At 46.1% G+C, this 21,247-nt stretch overlaps 3 protein-coding genes across 4 annotated transcripts in view; 1 reads left to right on the plus strand and 2 right to left on the minus strand.

Moving 5' to 3' along the window:
* Positions 1-7,039, minus strand: part of ccnd3 (cyclin D3) — a 15,856-nt gene extending 8,817 nt beyond the window's left edge. Inside the window, exons 1-3 of the mRNA XM_084417330.1 lie at positions 6,584-7,039; positions 5,820-6,035; positions 4,013-4,172 (exon numbers count right to left, since the gene is read on the minus strand). Of these exons, the coding sequence (XP_084273456.1) occupies positions 4,013-4,172; positions 5,820-6,035; positions 6,584-6,799 (592 nt within the window). The 5' untranslated portion in view covers positions 6,800-7,039. The remainder of the gene's footprint in view (positions 1-4,012; positions 4,173-5,819; positions 6,036-6,583) is intronic.
* A 401-nt stretch (positions 7,040-7,440) lies between these two features.
* bysl (bystin-like) lies at positions 7,441-14,517 on the minus strand. Its single transcript, XM_084416293.1, has 7 exons — positions 14,120-14,517; positions 11,632-11,770; positions 11,332-11,470; positions 11,032-11,165; positions 10,570-10,730; positions 8,391-8,493; positions 7,441-7,967 (listed from the first exon to the last, which is right to left on the minus strand). Exons 1-7 carry the CDS (start codon positions 14,373-14,375, stop codon positions 7,616-7,618), a joined length of 1,284 nt encoding a protein of 427 aa, XP_084272419.1. The 5' UTR covers positions 14,376-14,517; the 3' UTR covers positions 7,441-7,615.
* Positions 14,518-15,029: 512 nt separating this feature from the next.
* Positions 15,030-21,175, plus strand: med20 (mediator complex subunit 20; the record flags this gene model as incomplete). 2 transcript variants are annotated; one of them, XM_084416295.1, is made up of 4 exons in its annotated part: positions 15,030-15,273; positions 16,370-16,515; positions 16,598-16,851; positions 20,758-21,175. In XM_084416295.1, the coding sequence occupies 4 exons, from the start codon at positions 15,260-15,262 to the stop codon at positions 20,980-20,982; spliced, it is 639 nt and encodes a 212-aa protein (XP_084272421.1). In that variant the 3' UTR covers positions 20,983-21,175. The 2 variants fall into 2 exon arrangements, with proteins under 2 accessions (XP_084272421.1, XP_084272420.1); XM_084416294.1 differs by lacking the exon at positions 15,030-15,273 and having other exon boundaries at positions 16,350-16,515.
* Between the last annotated feature and the right edge of the window lie 72 nt (positions 21,176-21,247).

Genomic DNA, 21,247 nt, shown 5'->3' on the forward strand with positions numbered 1-21,247 from the left:
TGTGTGACGTACCTGTATTCAGTGATGAACCTCGTGTGTGTGTGTGTGACGTACCTGTATTCAGTGATGAACCTCGTGTGTGTGAGTGTGTGTGTGTGTGTGTGTGTGTGACGTACCTGTATTCAGTGATGAACCTCGTGTGTGTGAGTGTGTGTGTGTGTGTGTGTGACGTACCTGTATTCAGTGATGAACCTCGTGTGTGTGTGTGTGTGTGTGTGTGTGTGTGTGACGTACCTGTATTCAGTGATGAACCTCGTGTGTGTGAGTGTGTGTGTGTGTGTGTGACGTACCTGTATTCAGTGATGAACCTCGTGTGTGTGTGTATGTGACGTACCTGTATTCAGTGATGAACCTCGTGTGTGTGAGTGTGTGTGTGTGTGTGTGTGTGTGTGTGTGTGTGTGACGTACCTGTATTCAGTGATGAACCTCGTGTGTGTGTGTGTGTGTGTGTGACGTACCTGTATTCAGTGATGAACCTCGTGTGTGTGTGTGTGACGTACCTGTATTCAGTGATGAACCTCGTGTGTGTGAGTGTGTGTGTGTGTGTGTGTGTGTGTGACGTACCTGTATTCAGTGATGAACCTCGTGTGTGTGAGTGTGTGTGTGTGTGTGTGTGTATGTGACGTACCTGTATTCAGTGATGAACCTCGTGTGTGTGTGTGTGACGTACCTGTATTCAGTGATGAACCTCGTGTGTGTGAGTGTGTGTGTGTGTGTGTGTGTGTGTGACGTACCTGTATTCAGTGATGAACCTCGTGTGTGTGTGTGTATGTGACGTACCTGTATTCAGTGATGAACCTCGTGTGTGTGTGTATGTGACGTACCTGTATTCAGTGATGAACCTCGTGTGTGTGAGTGTGTGTGTGTGTGTGTGTGTGACGTACCTGTATTCAGTGATGAACCTCGTGTGTGTGTGTGTGAGTGTGTGTGTGTGTGTGACGTACCTGTATTCAGTGATGAACCTCGTGTGTGTGTGTGTGAGTGTGTGTGTGTGTGTGTGTGACGTACCTGTATTCAGTGATGAACCTCGTGTGTGTGTGTGTGAGTGTGTGTGTGTGTGACGTACCTGTATTCAGTGATGAACCTCGTGTGTGTGTGTGTGAGTGTGTGTGTGTGTGTGTGTGTGACGTACCTGTATTCAGTGATGAACCTCGTGTGTGTGTGTGTGTGAGTGTGTGTGTGTGTGACGTACCTGTATTCAGTGATGAACCTCGTGTGTGTGTGTGTGAGAGTGTGTGTGTGTGTGTGTGACGTACCTGTATTCAGTGATGAACCTCGTGTGTGTGTGTGAGTGTGTGTGTGTGTGTGTGTGAGTGTGTGTGTGTGTGTGTGACGTACCTGTATTCAGTGATGAACCTCGTGTGTGTGTGAGTGTGTGTGTGTGTGTGTGTGAGTGTGTGTGAGTGTGACGTACCTGTATTCAGTGATGAACCTCGTGTGTGTGTGTGAGTGTGTGTGTGTGTGTGACGTACCTGTATTCAGTGATGAACCTCGTGTGTGTGTGTGAGTGTGTGTGTGTGTGTGACGTACCTGTATTCAGTGATGAACCTCGTGTGTGTGTGTGTGTGTGTGTGTGTGTGACGTACCTGTATTCAGTGATGAACCTCGTGTGTGTGTGTGTGTGTGTGAGTGTGACGTACCTGTATTCAGTGATGAACCTCGTGTGTGTGTGTGTGTGTGTGTGTGAGTGTGTGTGTGTGTGACGTACCTGTATTCAGTGATGAACCTCGTGTGTGTGTGTGAGTGTGTGTGTGTGTGTGTGTGTGACGTACCTGTATTCAGTGATGAACCTCGTGTGTGTGTGTGTGTGTGTGTGTGTGTGTGTGTGACGTACCTGTATTCAGTGATGAACCTCGTGTGTGTGAGTGTGTGTGTGTGTGTGTGACGTACCTGTATTCAGTGATGAACCTCGTGTGTGTGTGTGTGTGAGTGTGTGTGTGAGTGTGTGTGTGTGTGAGTGTGTGTGTGTGTGTGTGTGAGTGTGTGTGTGTGTGACGTACCTGTATTCAGTGATGAACCTCGTGTGTGTGTGTGTGTGAGTGTGACGTACCTGTATTCAGTGATGAACCTCGTGTGTGTGTGTGAGTGTGTGTGTGTGTGTGACGTACCTGTATTCAGTGATGAACCTCGTGTGTGTGTGTGTGTGTGTGTGTGTGTGACGTACCTGTATTCAGTGATGAACCTCTTGTGTGTGAGTGTGTGTGTGTGTGTGTGACGTACCTGTATTCAGTGATGAACCTCGTGTGTGTGTGTGTGTGTGTGTGTGACGTACCTGTATTCAGTGATGAACCTCGTGTGTGTGTGTGAGTGTGTGTGAGTGTGACGTACCTGTATTCAGTGATGAACCTCGTGTGTGTGTGTGAGTGTGTGTGTGAGTGTGACGTACCTGTATTCAGTGATGAACCTCGTGTGTGTGTGTGAGTGTGTGTGTGTGAGTGTGACGTACCTGTATTCAGTGATGAACCTCGTGTGTGTGTGTGAGTGTGTGTGTGTGTGATGTACCTGTATTCAGTGATGAACCTCGTGTGTGTGTGTGAGTGTGTGTGAGTGTGACGTACCTGTATTCAGTGATGAACCTCGTGTGTGTGTGTGAGTGTGTGTGTGAGTGTGACGTACCTGTATTCAGTGATGAACCTCGTGTGTGTGTGTGTGTGACGTACCTGTATTCAGTGATGAACCTCGTGTGTGTGTGAGTGTGTGTGTGTGTGTGTGTGTGTGACGTACCTGTATTCAGTGATGAAGCTCCAGCGCAGGAGAACAAAAGCGCTGATCATAAACGTCACGCACGGCTTATACAAGCAACAAAGAGCAGATCAGCGACAGAGAAGCTGCTGACGCACGCGCGCGTGTGTGTGTGTGTGTGTGTGTGTGTGTGTGTGTGTACCTGTGGCGCTCAGAGCGATGTAGGAGTGTGTGTGTGTGTGAGTGTGTGTGTGTACTTGTGGGGCTCAGGGCGATGTAGGAGTGTGTGTGTGAGTGTGTGTGTGTGTGTGTGTGTGTGTGTGTGTACTTGTGGAGCTCAGGGCGATGTAGGAGTGTGTGTAATGTGTGTGTGTGTGTATATGTGGAGCTCAGGGCGAAGTAGGAGTGTGTGTGTGAGTGTGAGTGTGTGTGTGAGTGTGTGTGTGTGTGTGTGTGTGTACTTGTGGAGCTCAGGGCGATGTAGGAGTTTGTGTGTGTGTGTACTTGTGGAGCTCAGGGCGATGTAGGAGTGTGTGTGTGTGTGTGTGTGTACTTGTGGCACTCAGGGCGATGTAGGAGTGTGTGTGTGTGTGTGTGTGTGTGTGTGTGTACTTGTGGAGCTCAGGGCGATGTAGGAGTGTGTGTGTGTGTGTGTGTGTGTGTGTGTGTGTGTGTGTGTGTGTGTGTGTGTGTGTGTGAGTGTGTGTATGTGTGTGTGTGTGTGTGTGTGTACCTGTGGCGATCAGGGCGATGTAGGAGTGTGTGTAATGTGTGTGTGTGTGTACCTGTGGCGCTCAGGGCGATGTAGGAGTGTGTGTGTGTGTGTGTGTGTGTATGTGTACCTGTGGCGCTCAGGGCGATGTAGGAGTGTGTGTGTGTGTGTGTGTGTGTACCTGTGGCGCTCAGGGCGATGTAGGAGTGTGTGTGTGTGTGTGTTTTTGTTTATATTACATTGTGGGAACCAAATGTCCCCACAAGGATAGTAAAACCTGAGATCACCTCCATTGTGGGGACCAGCCAGCCAGCCAGCCAGCCAGCCAGCCAGCGGTCCCCATGAGGGAAATGGGTAAATAAACATACTAAATTATATTTTTTTGAAAATGTAAAAATGCAGAAAGTGTTCTGTGATGGGTAGGTTTAGGGGTAGGGTTAGTGTGTGTGTGTGTGTGTTTGTGTGTGTGTGTGATGGGTAGGTTTAGGGGTCGGGTTAGTGTGAGGGGACAGAATATACAGTTTGTGCTGTATAAAAACCATTACGTCTATGGAGAGTCCCCACAAAGATATGTGCGCCTGTTTGTGTGTGTGTGTGTGTGTGTGTGTGTGTGTGTACCTGTGGCGCTCAGGGCGATGTAGGAGTGTGTGTGTCTCCTCAGGGCCGGGTGGTTCTGCACTTCGAGCGGCAGCTCCAGCAGTAGCAGCTCCAGGAAGTCAGAGGGCAGCACTGAGGCCAGATTCCAGTGGAGCCGCGACACCAGCAGCACCTCCCACTGCTGCACACACACACACACACACACACATTAAAAACAGGCTTTTGAAAACGATACCGCTATCATCTCTATAAAAATGCTAATTTGTGAAAACGGTGACATCATGCACATGCGTGTAACATGTTCAGCGCTAAAGAGCGCCACCGCAGGGCAACACTGTGTTGTTGCGCTCTCTGTAAATCTCGTCGCATCTTCTTGTGCTAGCATGCTACAATCGCTCAGCTACTTTACCGTATTTTATTTTATTTATTTATTTTCTTATCTTTTCTAGTATTATTATTGTAATTGTTGTTGTGTTGTTCGTTCTCTCCGCTGGCGGTTGTTCCTGTTCTTGTTTTACATGTTGGTGCTATTTGTTTTCTATTGTATAATTGTAATTAAAAAAAAATTTAAAAGTGTTTCTTTACAAAGTGTGATCGCCATCTACTGGCCTGGCAGCAGAATACAGCGTTTACATGATTTTCGCGAGACCGTGCAAACGGGGATCGTTTGTCGTCTGTACGCGGAAAAACGCAAATCGTTGAAAAAAATTAAATAAAATTGTCATGTAACCGTACGCTTAAATAAAAAATCAGCCATGTAATTTAGCTCATTAGCATATCTATTCCAAGGTTATTATTGTTAATAACTACAACAAAAAAAACTTGACGCTTAATTTATTTCAGTTAATTGCAATGGCAACATTTCTCATTTTTGTAACGAAAGGCTGAAGTACTAAAATAACTAGAACTAAATAAAAACTATAGGCATATAAAAAACTAATAAAAATGACAAAACACGAAACAAAATTACTAAAACTTTAACTAAAACTAAAATGTTAGTAAATATGTAGAATGTGCGTCACAGGTGTTTGTTTTACAACGCTTCAAATCAGTGATAATTAAGCATTATTTATTTACTGTTATAGTATTTAATAATATTTTTAATTAGCTTTTATTTTACATTTTTTGATATTACATTCAATAGTTTAAGTTTATTCTATGTGCTTTTGTCCTTTTTAATGGCATTTTTATATTTCTATTCAAATTTCTATTTTTTCTTTTTTGTTTTAGTTAAACGTATTTTATTTAAGTTCAGTTCAGTTTCGTCTAGTATGGGTTGGAGCGCTAAATTAACTCAAACGAAATACAATAAAAATAACAACTAAAGCTTTCATTTATTTTCAATTTCAGTTTAATTTTAGTAATTGTAGAACTTCAGCTAAAACGTATTTTATTTCAGCTAAAGGCAACATTTCTAATTTATGTTTCTTTTTTTATTATTTTAAATTGATCTAATATTTATATTTTATTCCTTATGCCAGAGGCGCATCCGTGCATGCTTTTTTTGGGGGGGCTAACATTACCCACAATACCTTGCGCAACAGAAGACGAAGAGTTTAATTCTGAGTTTTGCAATTGTTTAAGATAAAAATGGGGGGGGGGGAGTTGACGCAACAGTTTTCAAGGGCCTAAAAGTTACGTATTTAGTTCTTAAACGACATTGAACATATTGTTGTTATATTTTGTGTATTGTGTACAAAGTTGTATATCATTAATGTAATCTCTGTATGGTTTGCAAGCATACAATGGTTTTAAAAAAATGTGACTTCATTTTAACGTTTTTTTTTTTTTTTGCACAGCCCTGATGAACTGTGTCACATGACCTCACCAGGATCTCTGGGACGGTGACGGCGTGGTCCGTGTAGACACACAGCTTAGCGGCGCTCAGAGGAACCGATTCCCGGAGTTTGGAGGCCAGGAACATGCAGACGGTTCCCAGAAGCTGCAGGTGGCATTTACGCAGGGCATTCTGGGACATGTACCTGTCCAGGTAGTGAACAGCCAGAGGAAACACCTCCTCCTCACACTTCTGATCCTCACACACCTGCTCAAGAACAACACACACACGAGTCCTCTGATGATTCATGATTCATGATTCAGATCAGAAAGATTCAAATCAGTGAATCAGAATATGATTCACAAGACATCATTAGATTGGTATGATTCGAATCAGTGAATCAGATGTATTAATGTTTGTAAATGTATACATTTCTGAAATACATAACTTAGACAGTTTCCTCTGATAACATGTGGACTCATGCACTTTCAGTAAAGATGTGTTAAAATGATGTGTATTGTGAAAAGTGCTATACAAATAAATGTGAACTGAATTGAATGTATTAGACATCATCTGACCAGTGATTCGAATCAGTGAATCAGAATATGATTAATAAAACATAATCTGACTAGTGATTCGAATCAGTGAATCAGAATGATTCATAAAACATAATCTGACTAGTGATTCGAATCAGTGAATCAGAATACGATTCATAAAACATAATCCGATCAGTGATTCGAATCAGAATATGATCCATAAGTCATCATAAGATCATTATGATTCGAATTAATAGTTCATTTCTGATGTGTCCTCACCTGAAGCATCCACCCGGTCAATATTCTCCGCATGTAGGCCTGCACGTCGGTCTGTTCGGTACCGGGTTTAATGATGTTCGGTCTCTCCGAGCTCAGCAGGTTCTGACAGACCCGCTTGTCTTGGATCAGAACCATGTCTCTGAACGCCCGAACCGGTCTAGACTTTACCAGAGAGCTCGAGCCCAGTTTGACATGTTCGTGACAGAATAACTCCATCACAGGTTCGTCTGACGGACTCGCCGGTATAAAGTCACGCGAGATTTACGTAAAAAAAAACTCTTAACGGGACTACAAACTATATACACTGTACATTTAGCCGAATTCATGAGTAAAAACGCATTATTTGATTCAGTTTACGGAAGGCTTGTGCGTGAGTTGCGGCGTGCGGCGTGACCGCTCTCACGAGAATCCCTGAACGATCGTTGTGACGTCACATCGAAGATCGCGATGTCGCGTAGTCATCGTGAAACAAAACAAACGTGTTTTATTTTAATCTGGACCGAAAGGACTCTGGAGTTTTGTTGTATTATGTCATGACTGACGATAATTGTTGTAAATGTTTTTTTCTACTTCATTTCTTCAAGCATTTAATAAATTTTTTTACGTATTTTATTTTATTGATACGAGGTCCTGGTCTCATGATCATTTTTCATAATCATTAACTAAATTTAATAACGTCCGCCTCAGCTGACATCAAGCTGTTTCTCATTACGATTTAATATATCATTTGTTACAGAGATTTCCCCCATATACACACTTCACTTGTACGTGTTTTACTTGTCATGGAAGCAAAATTCATTGAGAACAACATTTCATGTCAAGGTTACAAGCAACAAGAGCAAAAATAACAGGTCTGGATGAGTTTATGATTTTATTAAGTTCTAACCAAGTTTAGTCCAAAAATATTTGCATTGCATCACAACAAAAATGCAAAATATATTGCGGCACAATCCCACGTTATCATCATCATCATCATCATCATGTTATTCCAGCACGTCGTCCAAACTGACGCATAAAGATGAGCGTGCGCGGTCAGTCGACGGCCATGGCGGGCGTGGCGTCCTCCAGGTCTCGAGACTCGGCGCTCTGCAGTTCTCGCCGGATCTCAGCCGTAATCCCGGGGTGTGTGTGAACCCTCAGCAGGTCCAGCAGCGCCTCCTTCTGTTCGGAGGACAGGTCTGCTCGGTAGCGCTGGGCTAGCGTCAGCAGGCACTGGTGCCACAGCACCGGCAGGGTCCGTTTGTCTGAGCGGAACGACAGGAAGTGTGCGACCAGCGCGTCCAGCACGCGGAAGGGCAGCGCGTACTTCTTATCCAGCAACAGCCGCAGGAAAATACTGTTGGCTCCGTTATACTCCATCTCTGCCAGTTTCAGCATCGCAGCGCTGCAGGAGAGGACAGACACAAACCAGTAAGCTACTGGTGCAACATTCACTCATCGGCCAGTTCGGCTACTAAAGTTACCGGCCATTCAGGACTTCGACTAGCCAAAAAAAGAAAGAAATGAACCAGATTAACTACATCACAGCTTTAAATTAAATATTATAAATCAAAATCCTGTCATCCAGCATCTCCTCTCTTCCTCTTTCATCCTCATCACCAAACATGTGTTTAGACCGATCGACACAGGACAAGGAACATCACAAAAATGTAGGAGGTTTGAAAATAATGTCTTTTCTGTCAATCAAATGCTTTTTAATCTTTGCAGTGTAAACTTGGCACAAGACATGCATCCGCGAGCGTGTTGACCTTTGACCTGTGTGTAAAGCTCACCTGGAGTTGACCTTTGACCTGTGTGTAAAGCTCACCTGGAGTGTAACACTGGGATTGAGCATCGTGTGAGGATACTGCCGATGATAATGGCTTCTCTCAGCGTACATGTTCCCGATTCACACAGCGGAAGCAGAATCCCTACAAACACACACACACACACACAATCTCAGTACTTGAAATTTTTAATGTAGTTTATGTGTCTATGTGGTGTTTTTAATCTGCTTTAAGACAAAGCATGTGTAAGTTCATAAGTCGACACCATTGCTGAGTATTTCCTCCTTAAAACTGCAGTGAACCAAAGACAGTCTCAAACACACGCTTTGAAATCGCTGGTGTTTCTGACGTCACAAACTACCTTGTAACCAATCAGATCAACGTGTGATCGTCAACCAGTGGATCTCTGAGCTGAGGGAGTGCGTGGAGGCGGGGCTCATTTGCATATTAATAGAGCCGCGCATACTAAATGAGGCGAGGGTGTCGAGTTACAGTCAAGATATTGTAAGGCATGATGATTTTTTTGAAAGAAAAAACATTTAAATATGTAATTTTGATGATCAAAGATGAGATTTAAGGGATAACATTATTGACTACAGGGGGACTTTAAAAACAATTGTTTTTTATTTAAATATGCAAATGATGCATTATCTAATTAAATATGCACTAAAAGTTCCAGGATCAAAATTCTCATTTTGTTGACACAGTTTAAACGTTTTTTACTGAGAGCATTTATCAGAAACCAGTGGACAGGAAAAAGAAGAACAACATTTTCACCCTGTTTTTAGGAGTGATAAACTTATACCAGGCGAGTGATAAACGAATAAACCCCTCGGTAAAATCCTTCAGAATACTGATAGGAATAATCTGAGTTTTGGTGTGTGTAAGAGGATGAAGCGGAGAACTAAACTCATTTCAAGAGCACGGAAGATATGGACTGAAATAGAAATCTACAGACCAAACTAGACAAAAGTGCAATAAAATAAACACTTAAATGTGTATTCTGGACGTTTTCTGATGAAGCAAAATCTCTAAATTCTCAAGTGCATGTAAAAACAATGATTTTGCCAGTAGTGCCTTAAGTTTGAGTTCATTTGCCATATGCTTTCATCATTTTTATACGTTTTTGTTGATATATATTATTAAATAGTAAATTAAATATTTCTATGTAGTTTAAATGTTAGTAATTTAAGTACTTTAACTTTTATTTTAGTTCTTATTTTTATCAAAGTTGTATCTTTTATTTGATCTTTGTTTCAGCCAATCGAACCCATTGTTAACAGTGTCAGTCAACAACAACAACACGAACTCTATTTTACAGTCAGTTGTGAAGATTGCATGATAAGGTCACCAGCGTCCTGGTCTGACTCTAATATATATATATATATAAATGAAACAAGAATTTTGAGCCTGACATTATCCAATGTTCAGATTTTTGTTCAAGAAATATATGCAAATTAGTGCATATTTAATTAGATAGCGCCTCATTTCCATATTTAAGCATAACATTTCTAAAAACTTGTAATACAACTTTATTAATTAAGTTATTAATGTAATCAAGTATGGTGATATTTAGTTTTTTTTTACCCTATTCACCAGAGGGGTGTCTCGCCTTAAAGGTGCAGTCTGTAAGATTGACCACTAGTGGCCGAGATCGGTACTGCAGTCCAAATCAAAATATGGGCGATCGTTGTTTCCCGCCTCCTCAGACTCGAAGCTCACGGGTCGCCGGTTTGAGGACACACAACAGGAACGAGCGCCACGGACAGCGAAAGCCGAGGAGACTTACACACTGTAAGCTGAGTTGATTCATCCGTGTTTTAATATGCTCTCGTTCACTGAGATTTTTAGATGGATATCGAGGCTTTCTAGGTTGTGTGGAATCTGCAATCTCTGACTCAGTTTGTTTGCTCGTTTCCATGGCTACGATACGCCGTGTTTCCCGCCAACTGGCATCCCGGGGTGTGGAAATACTATTGGCTGAGCTGGCAGTGGGCGGAGTCACACAGACCAAAACAACAACCGACTGACCACACAGAATAATGAGTAGAATAACTGTAGAAGTGTTTATCAGAGGAACGAGTGTGTGAACTCAGCATGTTTCCTCAATATCTGCAAACATATTATGGTATTTTTATGCTTTAGTAGAGTCATAACGTTACATAGAGCACCTTTAATAAACAACACGTCGTTTAAAACGCCACAGTGAGAGGATCTGACCTTTGAACCAGGCTGCGGGTTTGAAGAGGGCCTTCTTCAGCGCGCTGTACAGGTGAAAGTTCAGGCGCTTGTACTCCGTGATATCGTCTCGAACCCGAGGCAACAACACCAGATTATAGAAGCGCTGAGCCATTCGCTCCTTCAGGTTAGAGGAGAAGATCCTACACACACACACACACACACACACACACAATAACCAGGGTCATTATGGTTAAAATGAGACTAAAACCATGCAAAACATTTCTGGTAACACGTTACAATAAGGGCTCATTTGATAACATTAGCTAATGTATTATAACGCCTTTCCAACCTCTCTAATCCTTTAAGGCGATCCTCTATTGCCTTTAGAAGTGGAATATAATTCCAATTTTGCTAATATTTAAGAAAGAAATTAGAATTTTGGTTTTCAGCCATTGTGACAGCCCTAGTGTGTAGATTGTTGAGGTGTGCGTGACCTCTGACCTGGTGGCCTGGTACATGGCGGCTGCGGTCCAGGTCTCTGGGTCTGTGAGGTACAGGACCTGCTCCCAGTTGGAGAGAGCCGGGATGATCTTAAACGCTTTCGGGAGTTTCCCACTCCGGTACTTCGACAGAACCTGGGGGGGGGGGGGCGATCAAAGATTAATAAATACTGTAACAAATGTATTGCTCAATGTTAGTTAATACATCACCTAATGAAACTTATTGTAAAATGAAAATAACAAGCCCCATGTTTCATTTTTTACAGTGTAGCATTGTGGGTAAATGGCTAGTTTAGCACACCTTGCTAACGCCTCTGTAAACCTGCACGACTCGAGGGTCCAGTTGAGGATCTGCTCGTCCTGAAACCTCAGACATCACAGTTCCCACTTCAGTCTGCTTCTCCGTGATCTTCTCCATGATGATGTCGGCTAGCGTGCGTCTGTCACACACACACACACACACACACACACACACATTTACATTCATGCATTTGGCAGACGCTTTTTTTATCCAAAGTATTTTATCCAAATACTCGATTTGCCAAACCGAGCTTCATTTCGGTTAATCGTGCAGCCCTAACACACACACACACACACTCACCTGAGCGGCGGGTTCTTGTTCATGAACATCTCGATGGCCTTCTCGTCCTCAGGATCCACGTCCACCTCTCGCGTCTCCTCCACATGATGACCCAGAGCCGGCCACTCCTCGTCTGAGTCTCCATCCTCTGCACTCGGACCTGAAACACACGCGTGTCACTGATACTGCAGCTCACTGTGCTCATATATAGTGTGTGGTTTTAACACGCACAGCTCTTACTCATATAGACTGAATACAAATATGTGCGCAGTGTGTGTGACGTCACTTGTAGTGTTTCTGAAGAGCGTTTCTGAAGCCCAAAGTGGGCGGAGCCGGCCGTCGCCATCTTGGCCGCGCGTCACTCCCGGATAAACGAAAATATGCAGCGAGGCGGATTAGCTGAGGCAATGCTAACGCTAGCAGACAAACGGCTAGCAGTGACATCAGCGGCAATCCACCTGTCACTCAAGTGGCCACGCCCTTAATTATGCAGAACTTTAAGGCTTAATATCATTTAAACGGATGAGTTATAAAAACTCCCCTCACAGTCGTCATGAAGAGCAACATCAGCTTTATAGACCAGAACCACTTTCTGCCCCAGACTGTAAACATGTGTTTCTGCTGTAAAGTTGGGTATATTAACATGGGGGTTTATGGGATTGAGTCTCTTCTGCAGCCTCTAGTGGCCAGTGGATGAACTGCAGTTTAATCACTCAGCGTTGAGAGAGAGAGAGAGAGAGAGAGAGAGAGAGACTGGGAGGCTGCCCGTGGTTAAAACCTCACTCCTCTGGACTCAAGAGGCACGCTAGCGACTGAGAGGCTGCCGTCTTCACTGTCCTTGTTAGCCCGCCCGTCTCCCACGCCGGGTTCGAATCCCGCTCGGAGCGAGTTGAGAAGGACCAGTAACATTTGGTGCTGTGACCCGGATGGGAGTGAGTGTAATGGACCTAGGCCACAAACCACACACACACACACACACACACACGTTTCGAATCCCGCTCTGCGTGAGTCGAGGACTGCGTATGCTTCAAAGGGGACACATCATGAAAATCTGACTTTCCCCGTGTGTAAGTGCTATAATCGGGTCCCAGTGCTTCTACCAACACAGAAAACATGAAAAGAAACATGAAAACACACCAGCCGACACATGGTTCCACACACGCCAACAGAGACCAGTTCTACCGCAGTGATAAAGATCCAGCAAAGCCTGAAACTGTTCTGTGGTTGAGCACAGACGAACACTGAACACTATTGACCAGAGCATGTCACCGCTGTCTTATAAACACCTCAGGAACTGTGGACACTTGTGGAGAAGTTAAAGGGGGGGTGAAATGCTATTTCATGCATACTGAGTTTTTTACACTGTTAAAGAGTTGGATTCCCATGCTAAACATGGACAAAGTTTCCAAAATTAAGTTGTACGTTTGATGGAGTATTTCTGTGCCAAAAATATGCCTTCCGGTTTGTCACAAGTTTCGGAAAGTTTTTTCCGAGTATGGGCGTGTGTGACGTCAGATGGGGCGGAATTTCCTTATACGGGTCCTAAGGGCACTTCTCCCGGAAGGGCACGCGCGCACCCGTAGACCAGAGCGAGAGAACGAAGGCAGTACGCCCATCAAAGCGCTGTGCTCGCTGCAGTCACAGGACTTTGTTTGTTCCCTGCATTTCGACGATGATTGTTTTATAAACAAGGCCCAGTTCGACGCCGGATTTAGCAGTCCCAACGATAAAGGTTCACGGTCGTGCGTTGGAACCGCAGGCGGTGAGTAAAACTGCTTCAAATATCTGTGTGTTGTTAGCTATCGGCGCGTTAGCTCCGCCCACACGGCACGCCTCCAGCCGCTCGGTTTTTTCCGGAAAGACTCGGTACAGCCTATCTTTCTTTTAGAAGTATAATAAAACTAAAGACTTTTTGGAGATATGAAGGATGCAATACTACTCTATAGGTACTCAAGATTAACATGAGATTGACTGAAACTGAGTGTTTCACCCCCCCCTTTAAACATGATGATGAGATGATCAGTGTAACTCCACAACAACTACAGAAATGTCTCCACTAACATTCAGAAACTCTTCACGAGTCTCTCCGTAAGGCTGCACTCGCTACTGGTGATTCTGGGATTCTGGATGAGTGAGATTGGCCTGTTTTGTTATTGCCGGAGTTTCTGAAGCTCGTGTAAAGGCTCCGCCCTCTTCTGAACGGAGGCGGAGCTAAAGCTCATTTGCATTTAAAGGGACACACACAAAAACGGCGTGTTTTTGCTCACACCCAAAAAGGGGCAAATTTGACAAGCTGTAATAAATGATCTGGTATTTTGAGCTGAAATTTCACAGACACATTCTGGGGACACCATAGATTTATATTACAGCGTGTGAAAAGGGCATACGTCACCTTTAATGTAAAGTATGTTATCGAGTGTTGTTTATGTTCGACTGATAAAGCACCACTAATACCATACTCTACAGGCTAGTGAGTCTCTATGTGTGATGGTCAGGTAGGTTCACTCACCTAGTTGAGTAACGGGCTGTCTCTTGGGTTCTGCTGCGAGTCCTAGCTCAGTTTGCAGCTCGTCCTGTTGTATTCGGGCCTGTTGCAGGATCTTTCTGGACAGTTTCTCGTCCACATACTCCTGCTCCTCCTCGTGGGTTCGGGTTCGGTTCTTCACTCGCCCGCTGGCCCGAACCGAGTCTCCCTGCAGGATCTGATCGGCCAGAGACACGCCGGAACCCGGCCCGCTTTTGGTACTCCTCTTCACCTTCGGCATGATGATGAATTAATAATAATATTATTATTATTATTATATCAGCCTCAACTCATGACACGCAGCCGCGCGCCGAACACACGTGTGTCTGAACTGAAGAAAATGGCGCTGTGTGTGTGTGAGTGAGTACGGCTGATCTGAGATCAGATGAATGGAGCGAGCGCTACTCTTTATTTTATTTTGTATTTTTTTTATTGAACAAGGATCACAGGGATATATCACACACAAAAAAATAGGATTAGAAACTCAAGGTAAAAAGGTAAAGCAAGGCAGTAAAGTAGGTTACATACAGTAAGAGATAAAAAATAATTCATAAAACATAAGCAATAGAAATTAAACATACGATAAATGAATACAAATAATAAATAAAAATCCTCAGGAAATCAGGAGGTAACTTAGTTTCAAGTGTTTCAAAAAACATAATAGAAAGTCTGAAACTCTATGCTTCTCTCTGTCAAAATATTTTATATTTTAGTATATTTTGCTTTGATGTCTATATCGGCTACCTTGCTCCTCTTTTTATTATTATTATTTTATTTATTTTTCCTTCTTAAATTCAAACTCTGTGTTAGTCTCAATGGAAGTGTCTTATCTTGTTATGTCCATTCTGCAATAAAGAAAAGAAAATATAATCTCGTTCACTCATAACAGCTGATCTCAGACCAGCGCTGATTTACACTGTTTACTTCCGGTCACGTGATCTGTGCTGCTCTCAATCGACGTTTCGGTGCATTTGCGATCAATTTATTGATATATATATAGATAATTACGGATATTTATGTACTGTCCGATTAAAAATCCCCCACTTTTAACTGATTTCGTGTTATTCGCGAAAGCCGGATTGATCCGGAAGTAAATACGGGCTCGCGGAGTTTTGCGGCAAAGTAATGGGTGTAACGTGGTGAGAAACATTTTTTTTTTCATATTATTGTTTAATAAATGTTGTTTTTACCTGTCGTTTAGAGTACTCTGGTTCTTATAAAACTGTTATTATATTGGAATATTATATTATTATTTGGAAAGAAACAAAGCTCTTCAATATCTCGTTTGTTTATATTTCATATCTTCCGTTTGTTTTGTATGTAACGTTACACAGCCGATCAAAAGTTTTGGTTCGGTAAGATTTTTTATGTTTTTATATGAAGTCTCTTCTGCTCACCAAGACTGCGTTTATTTGATTGGGGCGGGGGAAAACAGTAATATTGTTAAATATGATGTCAATGTAAATCATCTGTTTTCTATGTGAATATGTCCCAGTATAAAGTGTAATTTATTCCTGTGATCAAAGCTGAATTTTCAGCATCATTACTCCAGTCTTCAGTGTCACATGATCCTTCAGAAATCACTCTAATATGATGATTTGATGATCAAGAAACATTTATGATTATTATCAGTGTTGAAAACAGTTATTTGCATTTTTTCAGGATTATTTGATGAATAGAAAGTTCAGAAGAACAGTGTTAATCTTAAATAGAATCTTTTGTAACATTATTAATGTCTTTACTGTAAATTGTGATCAATTTAATTCATCCTTGATGAATATAAGTATTGATTTCTTTTATTCTTTCCCCCCAAAAAATAAAATAAGAATTCTTACTGACCCCAAACTTTTGAACGGTAGTATTTCATGTTATTTCAGATAAATGCTGTTCTTCTGAACTTTCTGTTCATCAAAGAATCCTGAGATAAAGAAGACTGGAGTAATGATGCTGAACATTCAGCTTTGATCACAGGAATATATTACATTTTAAAATATATTCAAATAGAAAAGAGCTGTTTTACATTGTAATAATATTTCACAATATTACTGTTTTTTGTTATTGTTGTATTTTTAATCAAATAAATGCAGTCTTGGTGAGCAGAAGAGACTTCCTTTAAAAACATAAAAAATCTTACCGATCCAAAACTTCTGACTGATAGTGTATGAAAAACTAATTTGGCAAGTAATATGAATGTATAGTGTGTTTGTTGATATGAATGATGTGTGTGTGTGTCAGTGTGTGTCAGGTGCCCGTGTCCGAGGGCAAGAGCGTTCAGCAGACGGTCGATACCCTGCATAAGAAGCTGGAGCAACTGGGAGCCGTTAAACAGGGAAACTTCTGGGTCGACTGCGAGACGTACCACGCCACGGGAAACGCCACCGGTAACCGGCTCACACCGTTACCATGGAAACCACCCTGTATATCACCATGGCGAATGTATATCACTCTCTCTCTCTCTCTCAGGTCAGCCGAGTAAGCTGTTGTACGTGATGCATAACTCGGAGACGCCGCTGAGCTGCATGGCTCTGTTCGAGGGCGGACCGGGTCTCAGCGCTGACGCTAACTTTGACGTCCTGATGGTGAAACTCAAGAGTCACTTCCAGAACGCTAAAGGCCATAAAGTGGAGAGTCGCGGTTGCCGTTATCGCTACTGCGACTTCCTGGTGAAGATCGGCACCGTCGCCATGAGCTCCAGCGCCAGAGGCATTTCAGTCGAGGTTTGTTTACGCGTTCAGTGGCTCTCATTCACTAAGTGTGTGCGGACGCATGAGTTTGACACACAAACTAACGTTTATTTAAAATTTATGGAAAAACTTAGAGAAATGCTCCTCGCGAGGCGGAGCTGGGGAGGGAGGAGGGTAATCGGCTCCTGAGAAACGAGAGGCGGAGCTGGGGAGGGAGGAGGGTAATCGGCTCCTGAGAAACGAGAGGCGGAGCTGGGGAGGGAGGAGGGTAATCGGCTCCTGAGAAACGAGAGGCGGAGCTGGGGAGGGAGGAGGGTAATCAGCTCCTGAGAAACGAGAGGCGAAGCTGAGGAGGGTAATCAGCTCCTGAGAAACGAGAGGCAAAGCTGAGGAGGGTAATCGGCTCCTGAGAAACGAGAGGCGGAGTTGGGGAGGGAGGAGGGTAATCGGCTCCTGAGAAACGAGAGGCGGAGCTTGGGAGGGAGGAGGGTAATCAGCTCCTGAGAAACGAGAGGCGGAGCTGGGGAGGGAGGAGGGTAATCAGCTCCTGAGAAACGAGAGGTGGAGCTGGGGAGGGAGGAGGGTAATCGGCTCCTGAGAAACAAGAGGTGGAGCTGGGGAGGGAGGAGGGTAATCGGCTCCTGAGAAACAAGAGGTGGAGCTGGGGATGGAGGAGGGTAATCAGCTCCTGAGAAACGAGAGGTGGAGCTGGGGAGGGAGGAGGGTAATTGGCTCCTGAGAAAAGAGAGGCGGAGCTGGGGGGGGAGGAGGGTAATCGGCTCCTGAGAAACGAGAGGCGGAGCTGGGGAGGGAGGAGGGTAATCGGCTCCTGAGAAAAGAGAGGCGGAGCTGGGGGGGAGGAGGGTAATCGGCTCCTGAGAAACGAGAGGTGGAGCTGGGGAGGGAGGAGGGTAATCGGCTCCTGAGAAACGAGAGGCGGAGCTGGGGAGGGAGGAGGGTAATCGGCTCCTGAGAAACGAGAGGTGGAGCTTGGGAGGGAGGAGGGTAATCGGCTCCTGAGAAACGAGAGGCGGAGCTGGGGAGGGAGGAGGGTAATCGGCTCCTGAGAAACGAGAGGCGGAGCTGGGGAGGGAGGAGGGTAATCGGCTCCTGAGAAACGAGAGGCGGAGCTGGGGAGGGAGGAGGGTAATCGGCTCCTGAGAAACGAGAGGCGGAGTTGGGGAGGGAGGAGGGTAATCGGCTCCTGAGAAACGAGAGGCGGAGCTGGGGAGGGAGGAGGGTAATCGGCTCCTGAGAAACGAGAGGCGGAGCTGGGGAGGGAGGAGGGTAATCGGCTCCTGAGAAACGAGAGGCGGAGCTGGGGAGGGAGGAGGGTAATCGGCTCCTGAGAAACGAGAGGCGGAGCTGGGGAGGGAGGAGGGTAATCGGCTCCTGAGAAACGAGAGGCGGAGCTGGGGAGGGAGGAGGGTAATCGGCTCCTGAGAAACGAGAGGCGGAGCTGGGGAGGGAGGAGGGTAATCGGCTCCTGAGAAACGAGAGGCGGAGCTGGGGAGGGAGGAGGGTAATCAGCTCCTGAGAAACGAGAGGTGGAGCTGGGGAGGGAGGAGGGTAATCAGCTCCTGAGAAAAGAGAGGCGGAGCTGGTGAGGGAGGAGGGTAATCGGCTCCTGAGAAACAAGAGGTGGAGCTGGGGAGGGAGGAGGGTAATCGGCTCCTGAGAAACAAGAGGTGGAGCTGGGGATGGAGGAGGGTAATCGGCTCCTGAGAAACGAGAGGTGGAGCTGGGGAGGGAGGAGGGTAATCGGCTCCTGAGAAAAGAGAGGCGGAGCTGGGGGGGGAGGAGGGTAATCGGCTCCTGAGAAACGAGAGGCGGAGCTGGGGAGGGAGGAGGGTAATCGGCTCCTGAGAAACGAGAGGCGGAGCTGGGGAGGGAGGAGGGTAATCGGCTCCTGAGAAACGAGAGGTGGAGCTTGGGAGGGAGGAGGGTAATCGGCTCCTGAGAAACGAGAGGCGGAGCTGGGGAGGGAGGAGGGTAATCGGCTCCTGAGAAACGAGAGGCGGAGCTGGGGAGGGAGGAGGGTAATCGGCTCCTGAGAAACGAGAGGCGGAGCTGGGGAGGGAGGAGGGTAATCGGCTCCTGAGAAACGAGAGGCGGAGTTGGGGAGGGAGGAGGGTAATCGGCTCCTGAGAAACGAGAGGCGGAGCTGGGGAGGGAGGAGGGTAATCGGCTCCTGAGAAACGAGAGGCGGAGCTGGGGAGGGAGGAGGGTAATCGGCTCCTGAGAAACGAGAGGCGGAGCTTGGGAGGGAGGAGGGTAATCGGCTCCTGAGAAACGAGAGGCGGAGCTGGGGAGGGAGGAGGGTAATCGGCTCCTGAGAAACGAGAGGCGGAGCTGGGGAGGGAGGAGGGTAATCGGCTCCTGAGAAACGAGAGGCGGAGCTGGGGAGGGAGGAGGGTAATCGGCTCCTGAGAAACGAGAGGCGGAGCTGGGGAGGGAGGAGGGTAATCGGCTCCTGAGAAACGAGAGGCGGAGCTGGGGAGGGAGGAGGGTAATCGGCTCCTGAGAAACGAGAGGCGGAGCTGGGGAGGGAGGAGGGTAATCGGCTCCTGAGAAACGAGAGGCGGAGCTGGGGAGGGAGGAGGGTAATCAGCTCCTGAGAAACGAGAGGCGAAGCTGAGGAGGGTAATCAGCTCCTGAGAAACGAGAGGCGAAGCTGAGGAGGGTAATCGGCTCCTGAGAAACGAGAGGCGGAGTTGGGGAGGGAGGAGGGTAATCGGCTCCTGAGAAACGAGAGGCGGAGCTTGGGAGGGAGGAGGGTAATCAGCTCCTGAGAAACGAGAGGCGGAGCTGGGGAGGGAGGAGGGTAATCAGCTCCTGAGAAACGAGAGGTGGAGCTGGGGAGGGAGGAGGGTAATCAGCTCCTGAGAAAAGAGAGGCGGAGCTGGTGAGGGAGGAGGGTAATCGGCTCCTGAGAAACAAGAGGTGGAGCTGGGGAGGGAGGAGGGTAATCGGCTCCTGAGAAACAAGAGGTGGAGCTGGGGATGGAGGAGGGTAATCAGCTCCTGAGAAACGAGAGGTGGAGCTGGGGAGGGAGGAGGGTAATCGGCTCCTGAGAAAAGAGAGGCGGAGCTGGGGGGGAGGAGGGTAATCGGCTCCTGAGAAACGAGAGGCGGAGCTGGGGAGGGAGGAGGGTAATCGGCTCCTGAGAAAAGAGAGGCGGAGCTGGGGGGGAGGAGGGTAATCGGCTCCTGAGAAACGAGAGGTGGAGCTGGGGAGGGTAATCGGCTCCTGAGAAAAGAGAGGTGGAGCTGGGGAGGGAGGAGGGTAATCAGCTCCTGAGAAACAAGAGGTGGAGCTGGGGAGGGAAATCGGCTCCTGAGAAACGAGAGGTTGAGCTGGGGAGGGAGGAGGGTAATCGGCTCCTGAGAATCGAGAGGTGGAGCTGGGGAGGGAAATCGGCTCCTGAGAAACGAGAGGTGGAGCTGGGGAGGGAGGAGGGTAATCGGCTCCTGAGAAAAGAGAGGCGGAGCTGGGGAGGGAGGAGGGTAATCGGCTCCTGAGAAACGAGAGGTGGAGCTGGGGAGGGAGGAGGGTAATCGGCTCCTGAGAAACGAGAGGTGGAGCTGGGGAGGGAGGAGGGTAATCGGCTCCTGAGAAACGAGAGGCGGAGCTGGGGAGGGAGGAGGGTAATCGGCTCCTGAGAAACGAGAGGCGGAGCTGGGGAGGGAGGAGGGTAATCGGCTCCTGAGAAACGCGACAGCTGCTGATAATACTGGAGGAGCTTATATATGAATACAGTGACAGGAGTCGTATTCCTACAGGTAGAGGATCAGCTGATGCAAGCGTGACTAACGTGACCTGCCAGAACTGACGCTACGCTTGATGTCTGTCAAGCTGTGAATAAAACCTGTTGTCTTTTCTGATTAATCCGAAGCAGAAATGCATGCTAATATCCAGTAATGTGTGTTGTGTGTGAAGGTGGAGTATTGTGCGTGTGTGATCCCCGGAGACTGCTGGAACCTCATGAAGGAGTTCATGCAGAGTTTCCTGGGCTCCAACACTCCCGAGCTGCCGACAGTGTTCACCAGCAAACCCGAGGGTCTGAGCGTGCCGGTGGACTGCATGGACACCATGAGCCAGTACCTGGAGCTCTTCAGCAGAGTCCGCAAACAGCAGGTGCTGCCCGGCAGCGGCGTACGGTGAACACGTGCCATAATCTTCACCTCGACGCAAGACAACGAGTGTCTGAATCACTGGCTGTTTGAGAGATACAGACACTCCTAACAGAACATGATGAGAACATTTCTCGTTTCTTTTGTGTTTGTATGATTTTAGTTGTGGATGCTTATTTTTTATGTGTACATTGGAATTTGTAAAATAAACAGTTTACTTTGAATTGCAATCATCGTATTAAAATGAGTACTGTGCAACGATTAATCGCGATTAATCGCATAGAAAATAAAGGTTT

The sequence above is a fragment of the Rutilus rutilus genome (assembly GCF_951802725.1).
Source record: "Rutilus rutilus genome assembly, chromosome: 8".
NCBI lineage: Eukaryota > Metazoa > Chordata > Actinopteri > Cypriniformes > Leuciscidae > Rutilus > Rutilus rutilus.

Excerpts from the sequence above, each read along its gene's own strand:
- bysl (XM_084416293.1), bottom strand. The coding sequence starts at position 14,375 with ATGCCGAAGGTGAAGAGGAGTACCAAAAGCGGGCCGGGTTCCGGCGTG. Across the intron at positions 11,771-14,119 it reads ACAGCCCGTTACTCAACTAG|GTCCGAGTGCAGAGGATGGA; the intron begins GTGAGTGAACCT and ends CGTGTGTTTCAG. Across the intron at positions 10,731-11,031 it reads GCCATGTACCAGGCCACCAG|GATCTTCTCCTCTAACCTGA; the intron begins GTCAGAGGTCAC and ends GTGTGTGTGTAG.